This window comes from Triticum aestivum, chromosome 1B (genome assembly GCF_018294505.1).
Source record: "Triticum aestivum cultivar Chinese Spring chromosome 1B, IWGSC CS RefSeq v2.1, whole genome shotgun sequence".
Lineage (NCBI taxonomy): Eukaryota > Viridiplantae > Streptophyta > Magnoliopsida > Poales > Poaceae > Triticum > Triticum aestivum.
In genome coordinates this window covers 618614921-618634853 of record NC_057795.1, presented here as the reverse complement: position 1 = coordinate 618634853, position 19933 = coordinate 618614921, and the positions used below count along the sequence as shown (strand labels likewise).

Genomic DNA, 19933 nt, shown 5'->3' with positions numbered 1-19933 from the left:
TTCTCCGCCAACTCCTTTTTGGTTTGCATCTATTGAGCCGCCAACTCCTTGGCATTGATTAACTCATCAAACTTGTCTTCCATCGCCTACACCTCTCCTTGTCCCATGAGCATCTCCTTCGATAGACCGCTCTCGATCAGACAACTAAAGCAGGAAGCCGACCAACAAAAAGCTAAAATCAGTGGTTGAATACAAACATTTTCCTAGAAAAAATGCATGTGAATTGGCAAATTCCCCATGGCTTCAGTACACTCTCGTCCAGATCCCACATGCCAGCGAGACGAGTGGGTATCATAGACACATCCGGCAACACAGAAAGTACAACCAAGCGACATGCTTTAACAGCGAGCACCGAGTCCGACAAGTTGCAAGCAGCTAACAGCCAGAGGTCCAATCCAGTTAAAACTGACGCTAGCCTACTACACAGATGGTTGCAAATGGTTGGCGAAAAAAGCAAGACAAGGCAGATTTGCAGCAGTACATACATCAATACACGCAATCATCCAGAAGTATCTGAACAAATGGCGAGGCAATGGGCATTCTGTCTCAGCTCCAAGATAATTTACTGTCTTCTCACTCCAGAAACGGCGCCATCTTCGCAGAAACCAATGCCACAACATAGGTACAATCTAGGTAGCACCAGAAACATCTGCAAGACGAGCAAACAACTAGTGTTTATGTAAAAGCAGATACTCAAAAGATGGTAGACATTCTAATCCCCCACCCCAAAAAAGATGGTATACGAACCCGCAATTAATCCAAAAATGTGATAAAGATACTAACATCTATCTTAACAACTTTGAGATGGTAGTACTCAAAAGATGGTGGATATTCTAATCCCCCAAAAAAAGGTGGTAGCACTTAGATGCAGAAAGCCAAGCCTTTCTTCCGCTGTAGCTAGTATAAACACACCTGCAGCTTGGCTATGGGTAAAATAACATGTGTTACGCAGCATTTCAAGACTAGAGTTGTGCTTGCCTATCATCAATTATACATATGCGGTCCCATGTTCTTACAACACTTTGTGATAAAAACGAATATTAGTGCTAGAGGAAGATAAAATGTCAAATTCTCTGATATGAACATGCAAAAAAAAAATATTGGTGGATCACATAACAGAACACTTGAGAAATATAGCAATTTCGGAATCAGATGAAATAGACGCATACTTTAGTAAATATAATGGATGAATACACTGGTAATACAGCAAACCAATCAGGCAAAGAATCTTACCTAGCTTATTGGCTTGCATGTTGATCCACCACAATGTACATCAAAATAACCCACGACAGGTTAATGATCCACACAGGCAGGTCTTGGCTCTATGACTGGTCTCTTCTCCAACCACACCATAGTCATAGGTTAACTCTGTCATGGGAGCGATGTGATTAAGTGCGAAAAACATTATGTGTGGGTGCTTGTCGTCTCCATGGTTGTACTGCACTGGCTGCCAGAAGACGTTTGGGGAGCAACTGTGGTTCATGAAACGCGAGACATTTCCCATCTTTTTTGCACTTATCTTGATGGGCAGTGGCTGAAATTCCTCAGCTGATACGTACGTGCTTTGCTCACCTATAAGTTCAGGCCCGAAATTCCATTTTAGCGTCTTCTCACCAGGGCACACAGTCTGAAAAATGTAATCATCTTCACTGTCATCCAAGTTAACTTTAAGCTCATCGATGACCTCCCCAGTATACTCACAAATAAATGCACCAGCACGAATAGGCTCCCAACAGCGAAGACCCCAGCCTCGATTTGCCGTCCTGAAGACCTCAAAGTGGAACCTGATCCCTTTTTGGCTCACTCTGTTCCGACAATTCAGGGTACAATGGCAAGCTTCACCACATTCATATACTATTGGCTTGCGGCACACCAACACTCCTGATGAGCTGTACGGTAGATCACCTCCGTTATGTTGCCCACAAGCACAGTTGGCATCACCAGGTAGGCAAACACTCTGGCAACCACAACCCTGCATGGGTGTCATGGAACTGACGGGTCTCAAGTATTTGACCTGATTAGTATAGGTGAACTGCCCAGGTCCTTTCTCATGGTCTACCTCATTGACGAGACACACTGGGATCGATTCAGTCCCAGATGATAGGTCACGTAGTATAACCCTGCCTCTTGTCGATGGATCTTGTATCCATCGCTGAGTCATCTTCCATATTGCAGCTCCATCACGCTGTCCAGGTTCACGCTGCAACCTGTACTTGAAGCAATTGACGCCAAATTTTGTTCTCTCCGTCCAGGACTCTTGGATCTTATAAAGGCCATCATATATGTAGATTTTGCCAGCTACCATAGCTGGATCTTTGAATCCCCGCACAACCCTTATCTCATTCTTCCTGTGCATACTCCTCTCGAGAGCAAGGTTGCCCCTCTCAAGCTTCTGGTCATGCCTCTCCTCGGTATTCCTACTGTTACCCCCTGAACCACTGTACACCAGTGTATCTGTGTCATCATCCTCGTTCTCATAACCACCTGCTGCAACAATACATATTGCTACAGAATCCTCGTCAGCTCCAAATTTAGCACTCATGTAATCAATGCCACCCATGCTAGGAGCGTGCAGCCCAATGATGCATAGCTCCATCCTGAAATAGAAAATATCCCCTATTTCAACTCCAGGAGCAGTCCCTACCCTCTTCCCCACATTCGCCCTGATATTACTGGCCATCATGATGGCGCCAGCTTTCAGGTCTGCACGTCTGCTAGCGTCCTGTGTTTCATCCATCTGAAGATGTCTACGTCTGAGTGCCTCGAAGGTCATATGAACTGCTTCCACAATCTCCCTAGGATTATTTGGTGAAGCTGGCAAGAAAGCAAGCTCCTTGCCAGCAACAAGATTCTTGTAGACAGGCTTAGGGCGCTTGGCCTTAACTCCATCTGAGCTGTCAGCAGACAAACCAGCTGACCTCTTCTTAGCCTTGCGTCCAGATGCTGAAGTCTGATTACCCGAATAAGGTTCATCGTCACCAAGTGCTGTAGCCCCAGATCTCGTCTTGTATGCTGAGATAGGAGTAGCATCAATGGCCCCATTAGCACTTGTGCCTGCTTGCGAAAAACCATTCACGGTAGCATTGAAGGTGGCGAATGATCCAAAGGCAGGAAGGTTTCCACCACCAAATCCTGTAGGAAACTGGCCAACAGGAGTCACACAGACCAACGGTGGGGTGCTTGACTGGTTAATGTTGACTCCCATGGGTGCAGGGAACATTGGAGCTAAAGACCTTATTGGCTTGATATCCAGAAGCTCCTGATTAGGGCCAGGTATAAAATTCCTAGCCCTGTCCATCTTAAATCAACCAAAAATTCCTGCACAAGGAAGGAAAACCTCAGTGGACTATACAGAAACAAAATCAAAATGGAGTAAGCAGCGCTTAGTGAATCCTTAAGCATGGTTCCACCCTGGAGAAAGTACTGCATGTAACTACAACCAGCATGGAAGTTAAACACCAAACTAAAGTCTCAACTGCTTTTGTTACTCATTGATCTTTTCAAAAGCAAATCAGAAACCACACCTAGAGCAAATCTACAAGAACTGATGGGACCATAATTGCCCTTTGAGAATTACTTGCACTTTTAACTAGATAGAGCATTTCCTTCCATGTACTACGTCTGTCCTGGTTTATTAGTCCCCCTCGTGTTCAGTTTCATTCTTTGACCATGATTTTAACTAATAAAATATAAGTTATACATAACAAAAATAACATCATTTGAAACTATGTTCAAAATACAAATCAAACGATATAATTTTTGGTGACATGCATTAGTATTTTCTTAGTTAAATTTATAATCAAACATTGACACAAAATACGAAGGGAACCAATAAACGAGGACGGAGGTAGTACTAAACAAGTAGCATTGGACCATCGGTAGCAGAGGGTAGAAGAACAGTTGTATACATCAGTACCATTTACTAACTAGCGCTGATAATGGAAGAATACTAGGACAGCTAGATAACACTAACTAAAATATGTAAAACTACTACCAAAGTGCTTGTACGTTGCACGGTATCCAGAATAAATCAATATATGATCACAATTCAATAGTTTATAATATATCACACAAATATATTATCATCATGATTTGGGTTGCATAACATTACAATTATGTTGGTTTCACCACAATTTTAGTCCTCTTAACTGTTCCACTACACAATAATCCTGTCAAAATAAGAACAAAAAATTAAAATTAAAACACGAAAAGATTCCCGTCGGAAAGTCAAAAAATGAAAAGACAGGGACGGGTTCGTTGACGGTAGGGTGCTGGAGCAATTGAAGTGACCATGGAGGAGACATTGGAAAAACTGAAGCAGGATCATTTTTCAAATTTTGAAATGTTGGAGGATGTCGATTGAAGAGAAGAGGTGGCTAGAGAATGGGCACTGGGAAAGAAAGACGACAAATGGAAGACCCTTGGGGAAATGATATCGGGCTACTTCTAATAGATGTTGTTCAATTCCTTTGTCATACTCTTTTTCTTTTGGCATGTTTGTCATACTCTTGGTATGGGCTAGATGATAAGAAGCTAGAACCCTCTAGATAAGGTGCCTAGTTTGATTCTAAATTGCCCCAATATTTTAATATTTTTGCGAAAGGTCCACATGCAAGAGTGGTGAGAAGGGTGAGTGAACTCACCACCAACTCAAACCTTTAGATGTAGGAGATGTAGGAAAAAGATATAGTAATATTAAGTATCAAGGGTAGAGTAGCCATCAAATGCAAGAACCACATGACATGTAATATGTTGGCTTCGTCCATGAGCACCATTAGTTTTCTGAAGTCAATATCAGGACACAGCTACACCAAAACCAGATACATACAAGCAAATCCTAACCCCTGCTGATTAATCATGCTGCTGAATAGCTAGTCACCATACTCTTTCCATCAATTGCCAGCAACAGAGTGAGGGGACCAGCAGGAGACCAAGTCAAGCCAACATGGAAATTGGACATATGTAAGCTGGCGCACTGGAAAGTCTCAGTTGTGTTCGATTCGTCAATTCAGCATTTCCTTGTTTTTGTGGTCATTGGAGGTGTACAGGATATGAATATGAGAAAGAAACCATAAGTTGATAGCATTGTTTTTAAGGCGTCCCGCCTTGGACGCTTAGGCGACGCTTAGGCGATAAGGCGCCCCCCCAACGCCTTACAAATATGCCCGCCTTAGGCGCTTAGGCGTCCGCCTTAGGCGCTTAGGCGTCGCCTAGGCGATAAGGCCCCCCCCCCCCCCCAGCGCCTTAGGTCGCCTTACCGCCTTAAAAACTATGGTTGATAGGTTTCAAACACAAAACCTCAAAGCTTTACTGCTAGGACAATATAACTGGTACGCTCACATTTAAAATACTTTTGTTTTGCCCTATATGAATGGCCCCACTTATATATTATCTCTGCCACTGGATTTGCTCTTACAAGAATGAGAACGAACCAGGGAAAAGTTTGGAAGATATAATTACTTAGGAATTCAAGAGCCATGGATTCGGATTGGGCTCTGCCATCAATACTAGATTAGCACAAAGGGTGTGGAAGTTCGGGTGAAGGTCAGCCAAGAAGTTGGGGAGAGGTACTATAAAAAAGAAGAGAAGTTGAGGTACATCGCGCCTGAACAGATTTAGAGCAGGATTTGGCAAAGCAGGTGTGTCTTGACATATGAAATATTTGCCTGGCTGATCCTCAATGATAGAATCAACACCAGGGATATGCTAAAACATAGGCATTGGCATGTGTTTGATGATGATGATCATTTGTGCTGCTAAAACGTAGGCATTGGCATGTGTTTGATGATGATGATCATTTGTGCTCTGCCCTTTAGGAGCTAAAGAGGACTGGCAGCATCTATTCTTCCACTGCAATTTCAGCACAAGGGTAGGGACCTTTCTCCAAATTGGTTTGAGCCCTGGGGAGCTTAGCGTTTTCAATCCAATGGGCTTGTATACATTTCACTACGCCCTGCTTTAAGGAGACTGTAATTTTGGCTAGGAGCACATCTGGAAGATTTCAAAAGTTCCAGACCATCTTTTATAGTTTGGAAGTTTGCTTTGTTGCAGCTGCCACCCTTAAGTATATGGTGAAGAAACAGCTTGTTACCCTTGTCAGTTATGGATGGACAGCATATTGCAAACTGTTTTTCTTTTTTTGCTAGGTGATGTAAATAGTACTGTAGGTTGCAATTTTTTGTTCGAGTAACGAAAATAGCTGTGGAGACGTAGCATTGGCAAACTACATTTCAAGAACCACATATTCATTGAGATTACTCCATCTATAGCAAAAGTTTCATCCTGGTACAAGTAAATATTGCAAAACCTCCCACTTTCTACCTGAAGACTGTAGTACAAACAAAGCCCAAAGTTTCAATCCGTAAACTTCTGTCGACACACATGGCCAACATTCTTTTCCCCCCAGAAAATACGCATGTGCCACTACCACAATATGCATGCAAATGAGAATTAGAGAAGATGGTAATTAGGTCCAGAATTAACACTGTTAGAAAGAAGGAAAGTTTGGATCTGTATCACTGAAAGAACGCCATAGCAAAGTGCAATCAAAAGTTTTCCTTTCAATGGCATACGGCTAAAATGGTCTTCTTTTAATGCTATGTATACAGACCAAATCTTCCTAGAAAAGAATCGTGGGTAGAATTGGCATGGTCAGTCGAAATGCCGACGAGGTCCAACCAGGTGAGTTAATGGCAATTTGATGCAGATCTGCTAGTAGCTAGCTAATTACGTCCACCCTAAAAGTGGTACTGAAAAAGAAAATGCCTAAAACTAAAAGCGATGCTGTGTTCTTTGCCATGCCAATTTGGGGTAGAAACGAAAGGTCCCCAAAAGAAAAATGCACACGGCCACTGATAAGAAAACCTAGGTCGGAACAGATCTAGGCGAAAACAGCATGGAAATGTAATTACGGGGAGAACGCAGCACTGTTCAGCAAACCCTAGGAGGCGAGGCCCAAGGGAGGGAGAAGGGCCGAGGGATGACGAACGCGGCGTCGTCCGAGCCTCCGACGGGGAGAAGACAGGAGGCCACGCGGAGCCCGCCCCCAACCGAGGGATGGAAATGGGCACGGCTCGCCGAGGCCGTGCTAGCATGGGCCGGGAGAGGGAGGGAGAGGATGGAGGGAAGCCTACCTGAGCCGAGCGCCTCTCGGGGGCGAAGGGAGGGAGAGGAGCGGGGAGATCTCCTGGCCGCCACCGCCGCCGACGACGACAGCGAGCGAGCGATCTCCGCGGCGGCGGGTCGCTGGCGTGGTGGAAATCGGACGGGAGAAGCGTGGACCGCTGTGCCTGTCTGGCTGACTCGTCTGTGTGGGACGGTGGAGACTGGTTTAACCGAGTTGGGTAGCGAGGGGGAGATCGTGGCGCGTCGGCCGCGGATCCGACGGCGGAGGGCGCGTAGGCCCGCGCGGGCCCGAGGAAGGGAAGGAAAACTGCTGTGGTGGTGGTGGGACGCCACTCGTGTCAGGCTGGGTCGCGGCGTTTTCTTGGGCCGAGAAAAGAGGGGCTTGTATAGGTTGTAGCAGGATGGTTTCGCCCGAGATGGCAAAAAAGGTCTGACGAGGCGGCCGGGCAAGCAAAGGTACCGCGTCTTTGTGCACACTCCAGTCTAGTGCAAGACCGCGTCCGCACGCGGCCAAATTTCGTGCTTTGACCCTTTTTGGTATAAAATCGGGATCTAGCCCATGTTGCAAAAGATTTTGCGATCTGATCTTTTTTTCTACCGCCAGGAACAATGACGGTAGGCTTGAACAAGCTATTGCCGTGGCTCCCGGCGGTAGGGCACTTATCCACGTCAGTCCCACCAAACGGTTGTTGTTTCCTGCCGTCGACCCTACCGCCAGGTCACCCGGTGGTAGGTGGTGCAACATCCGATCTTCTTCGTTTGTGAACGGTTTTTGCGGATCGAGATGGCTCCAAAACGAGAAAAATAAGCTCTCTCAATCCCTCCAATTCATTTTAGTTAAGAAGCTTTCGATTCGACTCATTATTTGGCACAAGATGAACCCTATTTCATCTAGTAGATTTTGATTTTTGTTGTTTTTAGGTTTGTTTAATTAGGAGTAATTAGGAGTAATATTATTTTGCCTTTTCAAAAGTTTTTTCTAACTATTTTCGTGTGCACATTGACAGATGCTTCTGCCATTACGTAAGAGGGGCCACACCAAGGTCAAAGAGATGAACTGCGACAACCGCTACAAGCCATATTACAGGAGAGCCGGGCTCTTGGGTTTTGTGCTCCAGTTCAAGCGTACGCCGCCGACGCTTGTCCACACGGCTCTCACATCGTTGGTGGACCGTTGGCGGCCCGAGACGCACTCTTTCCATCTCCCATGTGGTGAGATGACGGTGACGCTCGAGGACTTCGCCATGATCACGACCCTACCGATCAACGACCATGCTCTCATTGGGCGCGTGGATAGGAAGAATTGACCGGACTGGGTTACCGCCCTCATCGGCGACTGCCCTCCCATCAGGAGTAACCGAACATCCGGTGTAGCACTAGCATGGCTCCTAGACCACTGGGCCGAATGCCCGCAAGATGCGGATCCGGGGACCATGCAGCAGTATGCAAGGGCCTACCTGTGGTTTCTTCTCACAGAGGTGGTCTTTCCTGACTGCTCGGGGGACAACGCCCTATGGATGTACTTGGACTTCCTGGCCGACTGGGATGCAGGGTACAGCTGGGGGTCTGCTGGCCTCGTGTACCTCTACCGTTCGATAAGATGTCATACATCTCACATATGTGTGTGGTTCTTTAAATTGTGTCATCTGATCATACTTGTTGTTTGCAACTGGATGACACAACGCAAAGGACCGAGAAAACATCTGGGATGTGTGGGTGTGTCTGGGCCCTCTCGATTTGGAGTTGGGAGCGGTTGCCGGTTGGTCGCCCGGAGAAACTGCCACGGACAGAGTGGACGGAGTATGGCGAGGATGGCGACAGTTCTCGATACCCTACCGTCGCCTATTCTTGGGACAGGGTTAAGGTCTTCTCGGGCAAGGGAAGTGCTATGTACAAGGCCTTCACCAATGAGCTGGACAACCTGACATCTTTTCAGGTATACCAATGAGCGAGCTAGTTTTTATGTTTATACTTTCACGGTTGCTAAACAATCTTTGTATAGGTTAACTGGTGGTTGTACCACGATAGAGGTTGGGGGTTCGAGCTGAACGAGATGTGCTCTCGGGACCGCCTTATCTTCCGGTGCATTGTCCTGCTGATATGCGTGCACGCCGTCGAATGGCACCTACCACAACGCATGACGACACAATTTGGGGTATTGCAACACACACCATCAGCAAGGCCCCACGACACCGGTGGTTACGACCTTCACAAGTATGTGCTGCCATCTCTTTAACGTGATTTCTTTAAGTTCGACGTTCTTATGGTCTTTTGTGTTTTTTGTTTGTTATGCCCCTATGCAGGAAGAGCAGGCAGTATTCTCAGTCAATATTGGACTGGGCTGACGAGCACAAGTCTTTTGTGACAATGTGGGACGAGAGGACGTTCCGGAAAGATGGGGAGAGGTTAGGCATTTGCTGGAATGTGTAGGCACATGAATTGGTATGACGATGGCATCAAGTTTCGTCTGCGTCTGAGGCCACGATGGACGGAACCGTACATGGCATCACTTCAGGAGGAGGAGGACTCTGAGGATGAAGCATACAAGAGAAACCTCAGAGATATGCAAGGTGATTTCAGGGAGTATGCACCCCTGATGAACAGAGTGGTAAGTTTTGTTGAAATGCATTCGAGCTAATGATGATGACATGGTCATTCTTGCTAACTTCTTAATGATCCTTGGTTTTGCAGGCCGCAGAGCTAAACAGAAACATTTTCGATGGCTCGAATGCACTAAGTTCTGACCCCGAAACCGTGGAGGGTGACAACAAGCTGAGGGAAGCGATGAAGGTAACTTTAAGCCTCGTAGCATTCTATTGGAGCGAACGCAAATTTGATCCATGCCATGTTCTTATTTGCAACCCTAAACCTGATCCAAGTCATACTCTACTATATTTGTTATTGCAGAAGATCATGAACCGTTGCCGCAAGCTAGCGGGCATACTTGGGTGCGCTGCCTCGGTTGACGTGCATGTTCCTCCTCCTAGTGGGTCGACACGTGCCCTAGCTTCAGCAAGCCACACCGGTGGAGGTTCCTCGAGCCATGCCGCCTCATCGTCTCGCCTTGTTAACGAGACCGAGGAAGAAGAGGAAGTGGATGAGGAGGAAGGAGGTGACGACGAAGAAGGTGATGAGGAGGAGTACGACGACGACGATGGACCTCAACCAACTCAGCCAACCTAGGAGAAGAGGGTATCTCATCCGCACCAGGATGTTCTGAGCCCACCACCTTTTCATAAACCGGTTCGTCGTCACATGAAGAAGTCGGACGAGGGCTGCTCAAAGAGAAACGAGGAGCGTGCCGCCAAGAGGGGGAGGGGAGGGTACTAGTGATGTTGAACTTGCTAAGTTAAAGTAGTTGTGTTATGTTGAACTACTCGGTGTCCTGTTATTGCTACCTATATTACTAGTTGAACCTATTTGATATGTTGAACTTAATGGATACATCGATTTTACTATCTATAAGTGTGAGGTTATCATAATTTCATATGCAAACACTTTTTGCTGTTGTGCTTATGTAACGCCCCGAATTCGATGCGCCAGGTGTCTGCCAGTTATTCGCCGTCATTGCCATGTCATTTTCTTGCGTGTTGCATTTTATCATGTCATCATGTGCATTGCATTACATACATGTTTGTCTCATGCATCCAAGCATTTTTCCCGTTGTCCGTTTTGCAATCCGGCACTCCTATGCCCTCCGGCGTTCCCCTTTTGTCTCTCGTTGTGAGCGGGTGTTAAACTTTCTCGGAATGGCCCGAGGTTTGCCAAGCGGTCTTGGTATACCACCGGTAGACCGCCTGTCAAGTTTCGTGCCATTTGGAGTTCGTTTGATACTCCAACGTTTAACCGGGTAACCGTAAAAGCCTCTTTTGTCTTGCAGCCCAACACCCCTCCAAAGTGGCCCAAAACCCATCCAAACCCCCTCCATGCTCTCCGCCGTTCGATCACGATCGTGTGGGTGAAAACCGCTCCTCATTTGGACTCTCCTAGCTCCCTCTATCTATAAATATGTGCATCTCCCCCGAAATTCCGGTCTAACCCTAGCCATCTTCTTCCTCGCGCCGCCGGACACGTCCGCCCGAGTCAGACATGTCCGCCGGACACCTCGCCCGAGCCAATCAGTTCACGCCACGTCTCCCCGCCGCCTACCTATCCCGCGCCGCCATGTGGCCCTGCCCCGCGCCTCCACTGCCGCCACCGCTGCAGGCCCACGGTGCCCGGTCGCCGCCGCCGCCCGGCCCGCGTAGCCGCGCCCGCGCCTCCGCCCGTCCGCCCGCGCCTCCCGCTCCCGCTCGCCGCCTCCGGCCGCCGCCCCGCCGAGCGCCTCCGCCTCCGGTCGCCGCCCGGCGCCCCTCCGACCTCCGCCGCCTGCCGCCCGGAGTCCGGCGCCCCGCGCCTCCCCGCGTGCCTCCCCGTCTCGCGCCTCCCGCGCCTCGCCGCTGGGCTGGCCCCGCGCCGCCCGCGGGCACCGCCTGCCCCGAGCCGGCCCTTTCCGCCGCCGCCGGGCTTCTCCCCTCGCCGTCGCCGGCGCCGCCCAGGGGCCCGTCGCCCCTGCTCCTCCGCCCTTTGCCTCGCCGCCCTGCCATCTCCGGCCCCTCCTCGGCTTCCGTGCCCGACCTCAGATCCAGATCTGATCCAAGATTGACTCCCCCCCTCCGTTTTCACTAAGTCCCGAAATTATTTACATTATCATGTCATGTTCATCGCATCATATCTCCATGCATACTGCTCCGTTTTGTGCATGCAATATGTCAAAATGTTCAATGAGAGATGATCTACATTTCATTCCATTGCATCATGTTCATTTGAGCTCATCTTGATGCCTAAATCATCGTTGTAAGAGTGCTATATAATGTTGTCTGCTGTCTGTTAACAGAACTTGCTCATTTGTCATTTTTGCCATGTTTATGTGTGCATCTTATGAGGTTGATGTCTACATGTGTTTTGAACTATGCCATGCCATATTTACAGGGGTGTATGCCATGTATTTTTGTGATCAATGTGGTGACTAGAACAAGCATGCAAACTAGGCTTCGTGATGTTGCTGATTTTAGTCCCTGTTCTGCTGTTATTTTGATGCCATGTAAACATGTTGCTACAGAGAGACACATGCATATTTTGAGATACTTCTGTAAGGATGTTTTGAACATATGGTTTTTCTCTACCCATTAATGCCCCTATTTGCAATTATGGAGTAGTCTAGCATGTCATTTTCGGGCTCTACTTTTGCTACAAAATGTTTCCTGGCAGATTGTTTACATGTTATTCAATTTTGCCAAGGTTGTTGTAGTTGATCCTTGCATGCTATGAACTTGTTCTTGCCTTGGTTAGCTTCATAAACATGTCTTCTTGCTGATGCTATGCTTATCTTGTCATGCAATGACTTGTGGTGAGTGAATCGAGCTTGTTAAGTAGGGTACTTGCTGTTACTGTTTTGCTAGGCTGAATCTGTCATTTCGTGATGCTATATAAACCTGCTGCTACAAGTCATTCTATGCATAATCTGGAGATGTTCACTAAGGGTGTTTTGTTTTACATGTTATGCTCTGTCCATCCACGCCCCTGGTTGCAATTATATCCTGTTGTATCTTGTTGTTTCCTTGATCCAAGTTTGCTAAATAATGTTGCTGTCAGCCTGTTAACATTAAGTTCAGTTGTTGCCATGATTGTTGTTAGTGATCCATGCACCCTATGAACTTGCTCTTGCCATGCTTAGCTTCATAAACATGCCTTCTTACTGTTGGTTGCCTTGCCATGCCATGTATTGCTCTGTGGTGAGTGGTACAAGTTCATCTACATGCCTACTTGTTGTTGTTCCTGCCATGTATGAATCTGTCATATAACTTGCTATGTTTACATGGGTGCCATCATATTTTCTGATCCTTTTTGGCTTATGGTTAGTAAAGGACTTTTGTTCTATGAATTTAGTAGTATCATGCCATGCCTATGTTTGCCATGTTAAGTTCCTGTAACATGTTGTTTGATAGCTCTAAACATTGCAACCTGATGTTATTTTTTGCAAAGTCTGAACTGTTATTATTTGCAATCTTGCCATGTGTGTTTGAGCATGTTCTAGTGATTTCTGGAGATAGCTCAGTGTTAATGTTTTGTTATGCTTTACCTGTACATCATGCCCATGCCTTTTGTTTTCTTGTTGAGGTCCTGTAGCATGTTGTTTTGGTGCTTGCAATATGCCTAGTTGCTGTTTTGGACAGATTGTTGCTATAACTTGTTTCATGTGTGTGTGTTGAACCGTTGCTCCGTTTTGAGCGTGCTCTATATGAAACTTGTTTGTTTTTGTGTGTAGCTTCATGTTATCATGTTGCATCCATGTTTTGAGGTGTTTGCTTGATGTTTGTATGCATTTTGCATCAATGCCATGTTTAACTTGTTTTGCTCATATCTTCTAGGCCGTAGCTCCGAACTAAATGAACTTTATATGTATCTTGACTAGAATCTCGTGTAGATCATCTTGGTGCATTTTAACTTGCTGTTTAACAACTTGAACATAAGGTTTATTCAGATCTGGACCAATTTCGAAATTTGCATATGAGGACTTATCTGAATTGTTATATGTTGTTCCCGGTCTCATTTAAACTTGCCTTGATGTGTTGCTCTTGTTTGCATCATCTCTTGCCATGAGTAGCTTCATGTAGCTTGTCATGCATCGTGCTTGTTGTGCATCATGCCTTGTTCATGTGTGGTGTGTTTACCATTTTGTGTGCTTCTCCCGATAGTTCCAGTTTCGTTGCGATCGTGAGGATTCGTTCGTCTACGCTTGGTTCGTCTTCGTGGCTTCATCTTCTTCATGGACTTGTTCTTCTTCCTAGCGGGATTTCAGGCAAGATGACCGCTACCTTGGATCTCACTACTATCATTGCTATGCTAGTTGTTTCGTTCTATCGCTACGCTGCGCTTCCTATCACCTGTTCTTCAAGCCTCCCCAAATTGCCATGAACCTCTAACCTTTGACACCATTCCTAGCAAACCATTGCTTGGCTATGTTACCACTTTGCTCATCCCCTCTTATAGCATTGTTAGTTGCAGGTGAAGTTGAAGATTGCTCCATGGTGGACAGGATTTTGTTGGGATATCACAATATCTATTATATTATTAGTAATGCATCTATATACTTGGTAAAGGGTGGAAGGCTCGACCTTATGCCTGGTGTTTTGTTCCACTCTTGCCGCCTTAGTTTCCGTCATACCGGCGTTATGTTCCCGGATTTTGCATTCCTTACGCGGTTGGGTGATTTATGGGACCCCCTTGACAGTTCGCTTTGAATAAAACTCCTCCAACAAGGCCCAACATTGGTTTTACCATTTGCCTCACCACCACCTACTTTTCCCTTGGGAGTCGCTCTCTCGAGGGTCATCTTTATTTAGCCCCCCCGATCCAGTGCTTGTCTAAGTGTTGGTCCGAACTAGAGCCCTTTGCAGCGCCCCCTCAGGGAAACTTGAGGTCTGGTTTTAGTTGTACGGATTTCTCATCCGGTGTTGCCCTGAGAACGAGATATGTGCAGCTCCTATCGGGATTGTCAGCGCATCGGGCGGTCTTGCTGGTCTTGTTTTACCATTGTTGAAATGTCTTGTAAACCGGGATTCCGAGTCTGATCGGGTCTTCCTAGGAGAAGGTATATCCTTCGTTGATCGCGAGAGCTTATCATGGGCTAAGTTGGGACACCCCTGCAGGGTATAATCTTTCGAAAGCCGTGCCTGCGGTTATAGGCAGATGGGAATTTGTTGATGTCCGGTTGTAGATAACTTGACACCAGATACGAATTAAAACGCATCAACCGTGTGTGTAGCCGTGATGGTCTCTTTTCGGCGGAGTCCGGGAAGTGAACACGGTTTTGGGTTATGTTTGACGTAAGTAGGAGTTCAGGATCACTTCTTGATCATTGCTAGTTTCACGACCGTTCCGCTTGCTCTCTTCTCGCTCTTATTTGCGTATGTTAGCCACCATATATGCTTAGTCGCTGCTGCAACCTCACCACTTTACCCCTTCCTTTCCCTTTAAGCTTTGCTAGTCTTGATACCCATGGTAATGGGATTGCTGAGTCCTCGTGGCTCACAGATTACTACAACAATAGTTGCAGGTATAGGTTTTGCGATGATCATGACGCGAGAGCGATGTTTGCTTGTTTCGGAGTTCTTCTTCTGCTTCTTCTTCGATCAGGGGATAGGTTCCAGGTCGGCAGCCTGGGCTAGCAGGGTGGATGTCGTTTGAGTTTCTGTTTGTGTTTCATCCGTAGTCGGATGGTGCTCTTATGTATTGTGATGTTGTATTTGTGTGGCATTGTATGCCTTTTGTATGTATCCCCATCTATTATGTAATGTTGATGTAACGATATCCACCTTGCAAAAGCGTTTCAATATGCGGGTCTATCCTTGGTGGGACCTTCGAGTTCCTTTTGGATAGGGTCGCATATTGGGCGTGACAAGTTGGTATCAGAGCCTCGACCGACCCTAGGAGCCCCTTGATTGATCGTCTAGTTTGGCCGATGTCGAGTCTAGAAGAAAACTGTTTTCGGAGTCTAGTTATATCGGAGAGTAGGAATTCTTTTTACTCCTCAGTCCCTTCGTCGCTCTGTTGAGAAATCTTGACGTAGGTGTTTTGAATCACTCCTCTTCCCCTTCAAATTTTTCTTTAGGTTCACGTAGTTGGTTTTCCGATTGTTGTTTCTCAGCTCTTTTGATCCGGTGCATTTCTCGTCAAGTCGACTCGAGCCTCTTCGTCTTTGCCAAGTTCAATCCTCAGTTGTTTTCTTTTTCCCACCCGCCCACCCCGTTTCTTCTCGGAGCCGGAGTACGTAATTGAGTATCCATCCTACTCGTGTAAAGCATTTGCCTTATTTGAACCGGTGTTTTCTCTTCAAGTTATTCGTCGGTTCCCCTTCCAAGTTGCCTTTGTTTTTCCCGCCCTCCCACCCTCTTCTTCCCGGAGCCTGAGTCTGTTTCGAGCATCAATTTCACTCGTGCGGAACCTCTTCAGTCTTTCGTAAATTATCTCAAATGGTGAATTCTCATTTTGTTCGACATTCTTCATCTCTTTTCTTCTCCAGTGGATTCAATTCCAATTTTTGGTAGTGATTATATTCTTTCCCTCGGCTCAAGTGTTTTTCCTTGCTCGTTTGCCTCTCGCCATTCAATCCTTCCGGAGTGTTCAAGACATCTCAGGAGATTCGTCTGTGTTCCAATTGATTTGAGGTTGTCACCTCATTCAAATATTTCAATTGTTCTGGTGCATCATTTATCTGTTCAACAATCCTTTCCAATGGTGTTATCTCTTCAGTGGGCCCTAACCCATAGGTTTTTCCCAGGATCTTACCTGACTCTTCTAATTCTCCCGGAGTTATTCTCAAATTCTTTTCAAAGTGTGACGTAAGAATGGATTCCATCAGTCACATGCCTTTTGAAGATCTTTTTCAAATTCTTTTTATTGTTGGCTCAACCCCTTCGTTTTTCATTCTCCCGGAGTATCTCAGTAATTTTGGTGCTGTTTCTCGTCGTCATTTGAAGATCGAAGAAGAGTTTTTCCTCTAAACCTTGTCCGTTCTCCCGAATATTCGTGGTTCTAGTTTCATGTTATCCTCGCAAATTACCCCGATTGTCAGAAGTTCTTTTCATCCATCCGGAGTATTTCAGGAGTTGATTTCTTTTTCGTTTCACCGGAGGCCATCATTTCAGTTACCGTTATCCAATTATTCTGGTGCTTCTTTCAAGTGTTCTTTAATCAGCTCGAGTTCTTCTCGTTCTCTTGCATCTAAATCCCCTCTAGCATATTTGTTCTTCTAATTCTTCCGGTGATTCAGTCTCTTTCATCAGTCATTTTCGAATTCTTACGGTGGTTCATTCAAGATTCTTTTTCCTTGATTATCATATCAATTAATTCGCTCTTTCCAATCCTACCGGTGGTTCATGAAGACCTTCTCAAGTTTGCCATATGTCACTTCTAAATCCTTTCTCAAGAAGAATAAATAATATGCAAAATCCATGTCATCAATTTAATTTGATGAAGGATAAGCATACAATAAATCTTATTCTTATTGCATTCAAGTGATTAATCCTTTCCTTCGGAGTTTGTTCTTGATGAATAAATTCTAGTTCCAAGTGATTCCATTTTTCTTTCCGGAGTTCAAATTCCCTCGGCCATTTCGTCGGAACCTCCATCTAAATCATCGCAAGGCTCATCTTATTCTTTCATCCTTTATTCTATCTCATCATCCCTTTTGTCACCAGAGTTCTTCATGGTTGTTCTTCATGATTTAATTCATTCTTCAAGAGTTCATCAAGTGACATTCCATCTTTCAAGTTCATGTCTATTCTTTCCATGATAAGTCAGAGTTCTGCCTAAATCCTTTCAGTCTTATTCGTTTCTTATCTCGTTCTAACCGGAGTGGTTTCAGAGTCTATCTTGTTTCCGTGAGCTTTCGATTCTCGTCATTCTCGTTGTTCCTCTCTTCTTCTCGAGTGCTCTCGATTCTTTGCTTCTTCTCTTGAGTTCTTGTTTCTCCTCTTCCTTTTTCCCTTCCGTCTCGGTCTAAGATCTCGGGACGAGATCTCTTGTTAGTGGAGGAGTGTTGTAACGCCCCGGATTCGATGCGCCAGGTGTCTGCCAGTTATTCGCTGTCGTTGCCATGTCATTTGCTTGCGTGTTGCATTTTATCATGTCATCATGTGCATTGCATTGCATACGTGTTTGTCTCATGCATCCAAGCATTTTTCCCGTTGTCCGTTTTGCAATCCGGCCTGCCCCGCGCCTCCACCGCCGCCGGCCCGCTCGACCCGCTGCAGGCCCACGGGGCCCGGTCGCCGCCGCCGCCCGGCCCGCGTCGCCGCGCCCGCGCCTCCGCCTGTCCGCCCGCGCCTCCCGCTCCCGCTCGCCGCCTCCGGCCGCCGCCCCGCCGAGCACCTCCGCCTCCGGTCGCCGCCCGGCCCCCCTCCGACCTCCACCGCCCGCCGCCCGGAGTCCGGCGTCCCGCACCTCCCCGCGCGCCTCCCCGGCTCGCGCCTCCCGCGCCCCGCCGCCGAGCTGGCACCGCGCCGCCCGCGGGCGCCGCCTTCCCCGAGCTGACCCTTGCCGCCGCCGCCAGGCTCCTCCCCTCGCCGTCGCCGGCGCCGCCCATGCTCCTCCGCCCTTTGCCTCGCCGCCCCTGCCATCTCCGGCCCCGCCTCGGCTTCCGTGCCCGACCTCAGATCCAGATCTGATCCAAGGTTGACTCCCCCCTCCGTTTTCACCAAGTCCTGAAATTATTTACATTATCATGCCATGTTCATCGCATCATATCTCCATGCATACTGCTCCGTTTTGTGCGTGTAATATGTCAAAATGTTCATTGAGAGATGCTATACATTTCATTACATTTCATCATGTTCATTTGAGCTCATCTTGATGCCTGAATCATCATTGCAAGAGTGCTATATAATGTTGTCTGCTGTCTGTTAACAGAACTTGCTCATTTGTCATTTTTGCCATGTTTGATGTATGCATCTTATGAGGTTGATGTCTACATGTGTTTTGAACTATGCCATGCCATCTTTACAGGGGTGTATGCCATGTATTTTTCTGATCAATGTGGTGACTAGAACAAGCATGCAAACTAGGCTTCATGATGTTGCTGATTTTAGTCCCTGTTCTGCTGTTATTTTGATGCCATGTAAACATGTTGCTACAGAGAGACACATGCATATTTTGAGATACTCCAGTAAGGATGTTTTGAACATATAGTTTTTCTATACCCATTAATGCCCCTATTTACAATTATGGAGTAGTCTAGCATGTCATTTTCGTGCTCTACTTTTGCTACAAAATGTTTCCTGGCAGATTGTTTACATGTGATTCAATTTTGCCAAGGTTGTTGTAGTTGATCCTTGCATGCTATGAACTTGTTCTTGCCTTGGTTAGCTTCATAAACATGTCTTCTTGCTGATGCTATGCTTATCTTGTCATGCAATTACTTGTGGTGAGTGAATCGAGCTTGTTAAGTAGGGTACTTGCTATTACTGTTTTGCTAGGCTGAATCTGTCATTTCGTGATGCTATGTAAACCTGCTGCTACAAGTCATTCTATGCATAATCTGGAGATGTTCGCTAAGGGTGTTTTGTTCTACATGTTATGCTCTATCCATCCACGCCCCTGGTTGCAATTATATCCTGCTGTATCTTGTTGTTTCCTTGCTCCAAATTTGCTAAATAATGTTGCTGTCAGCCTGTTAACATTAAGTTCAGTTGTTGCCATGATTGTTGTTAGTGATCCATGCACCCTATGAACTTGCTCTTGCCATGCTTAGCTTCATAAACATGCCTTCTGTTGGAAATATGCCCTAGAGGCAATAATAAATTAGTTATTATTATATTTCCTTGTTCATGATAATCGTTTATTATCCATGCTAGAATTGTATTGATAGGAAACTCAGATACATGTGTGGATACATAGACAACACCATGTCCCTAGTAAGCCTCTAGTTGACTAGCTCGTTGATCAATAGATGGTTACGGTTTCCTGACCATGGACATTGGATGTCATTGATAACGGGATCACATCATTAGGAGAATGATGTGATGGACAAGACCCAATCCTAAGCCTAGCACAAGATCATGTAGTTCGTATGCTGAAGCTTTTCTAATGTCAAGTATCTTTTCCTTAGACCATGAGATTGTGCAACTCCCGGATACCGTAGAAATGCTTTGGGTGTACCAAACGTCACAACGTAACTGGGTGGCTATAAAGGTGCATTACAGGTATCTCCAAAAGTGTCTGTTGGGTTGGCACGAATCGAGACTGGGATTTGTCACTCCGTGTAAGC

The 19933-nt window shown here is 46.3% G+C and overlaps 1 protein-coding gene across 1 annotated transcript; it reads right to left on the bottom strand.

Moving 5' to 3' along the window:
- Nucleotides 1–319: 319 nt before the first annotated feature.
- On the bottom strand, nt 320–7420 carry LOC123142812 (histone-lysine N-methyltransferase, H3 lysine-9 specific SUVH1). Its single transcript, XM_044561557.1, has 3 exons — nt 7134–7420; nt 1234–3318; nt 320–649 (listed from the first exon to the last, which is right to left on the bottom strand). Exon 2 carries the CDS (start codon nt 3296–3298, stop codon nt 1274–1276), a length of 2025 nt encoding a protein of 674 aa, XP_044417492.1. The 5' UTR covers nt 3299–3318; nt 7134–7420; the 3' UTR covers nt 320–649; nt 1234–1273.
- Between the last annotated feature and the right edge of the window lie 12513 nt (nt 7421–19933).

Bases quoted from the DNA above. Each gene is read 5' to 3' on its own strand.
- LOC123142812 (XM_044561557.1), bottom strand. From the start codon at position 3,298: ATGGACAGGGCTAGGAATTTTATACCTGGCCCTAATCAGGAGCTTCTG.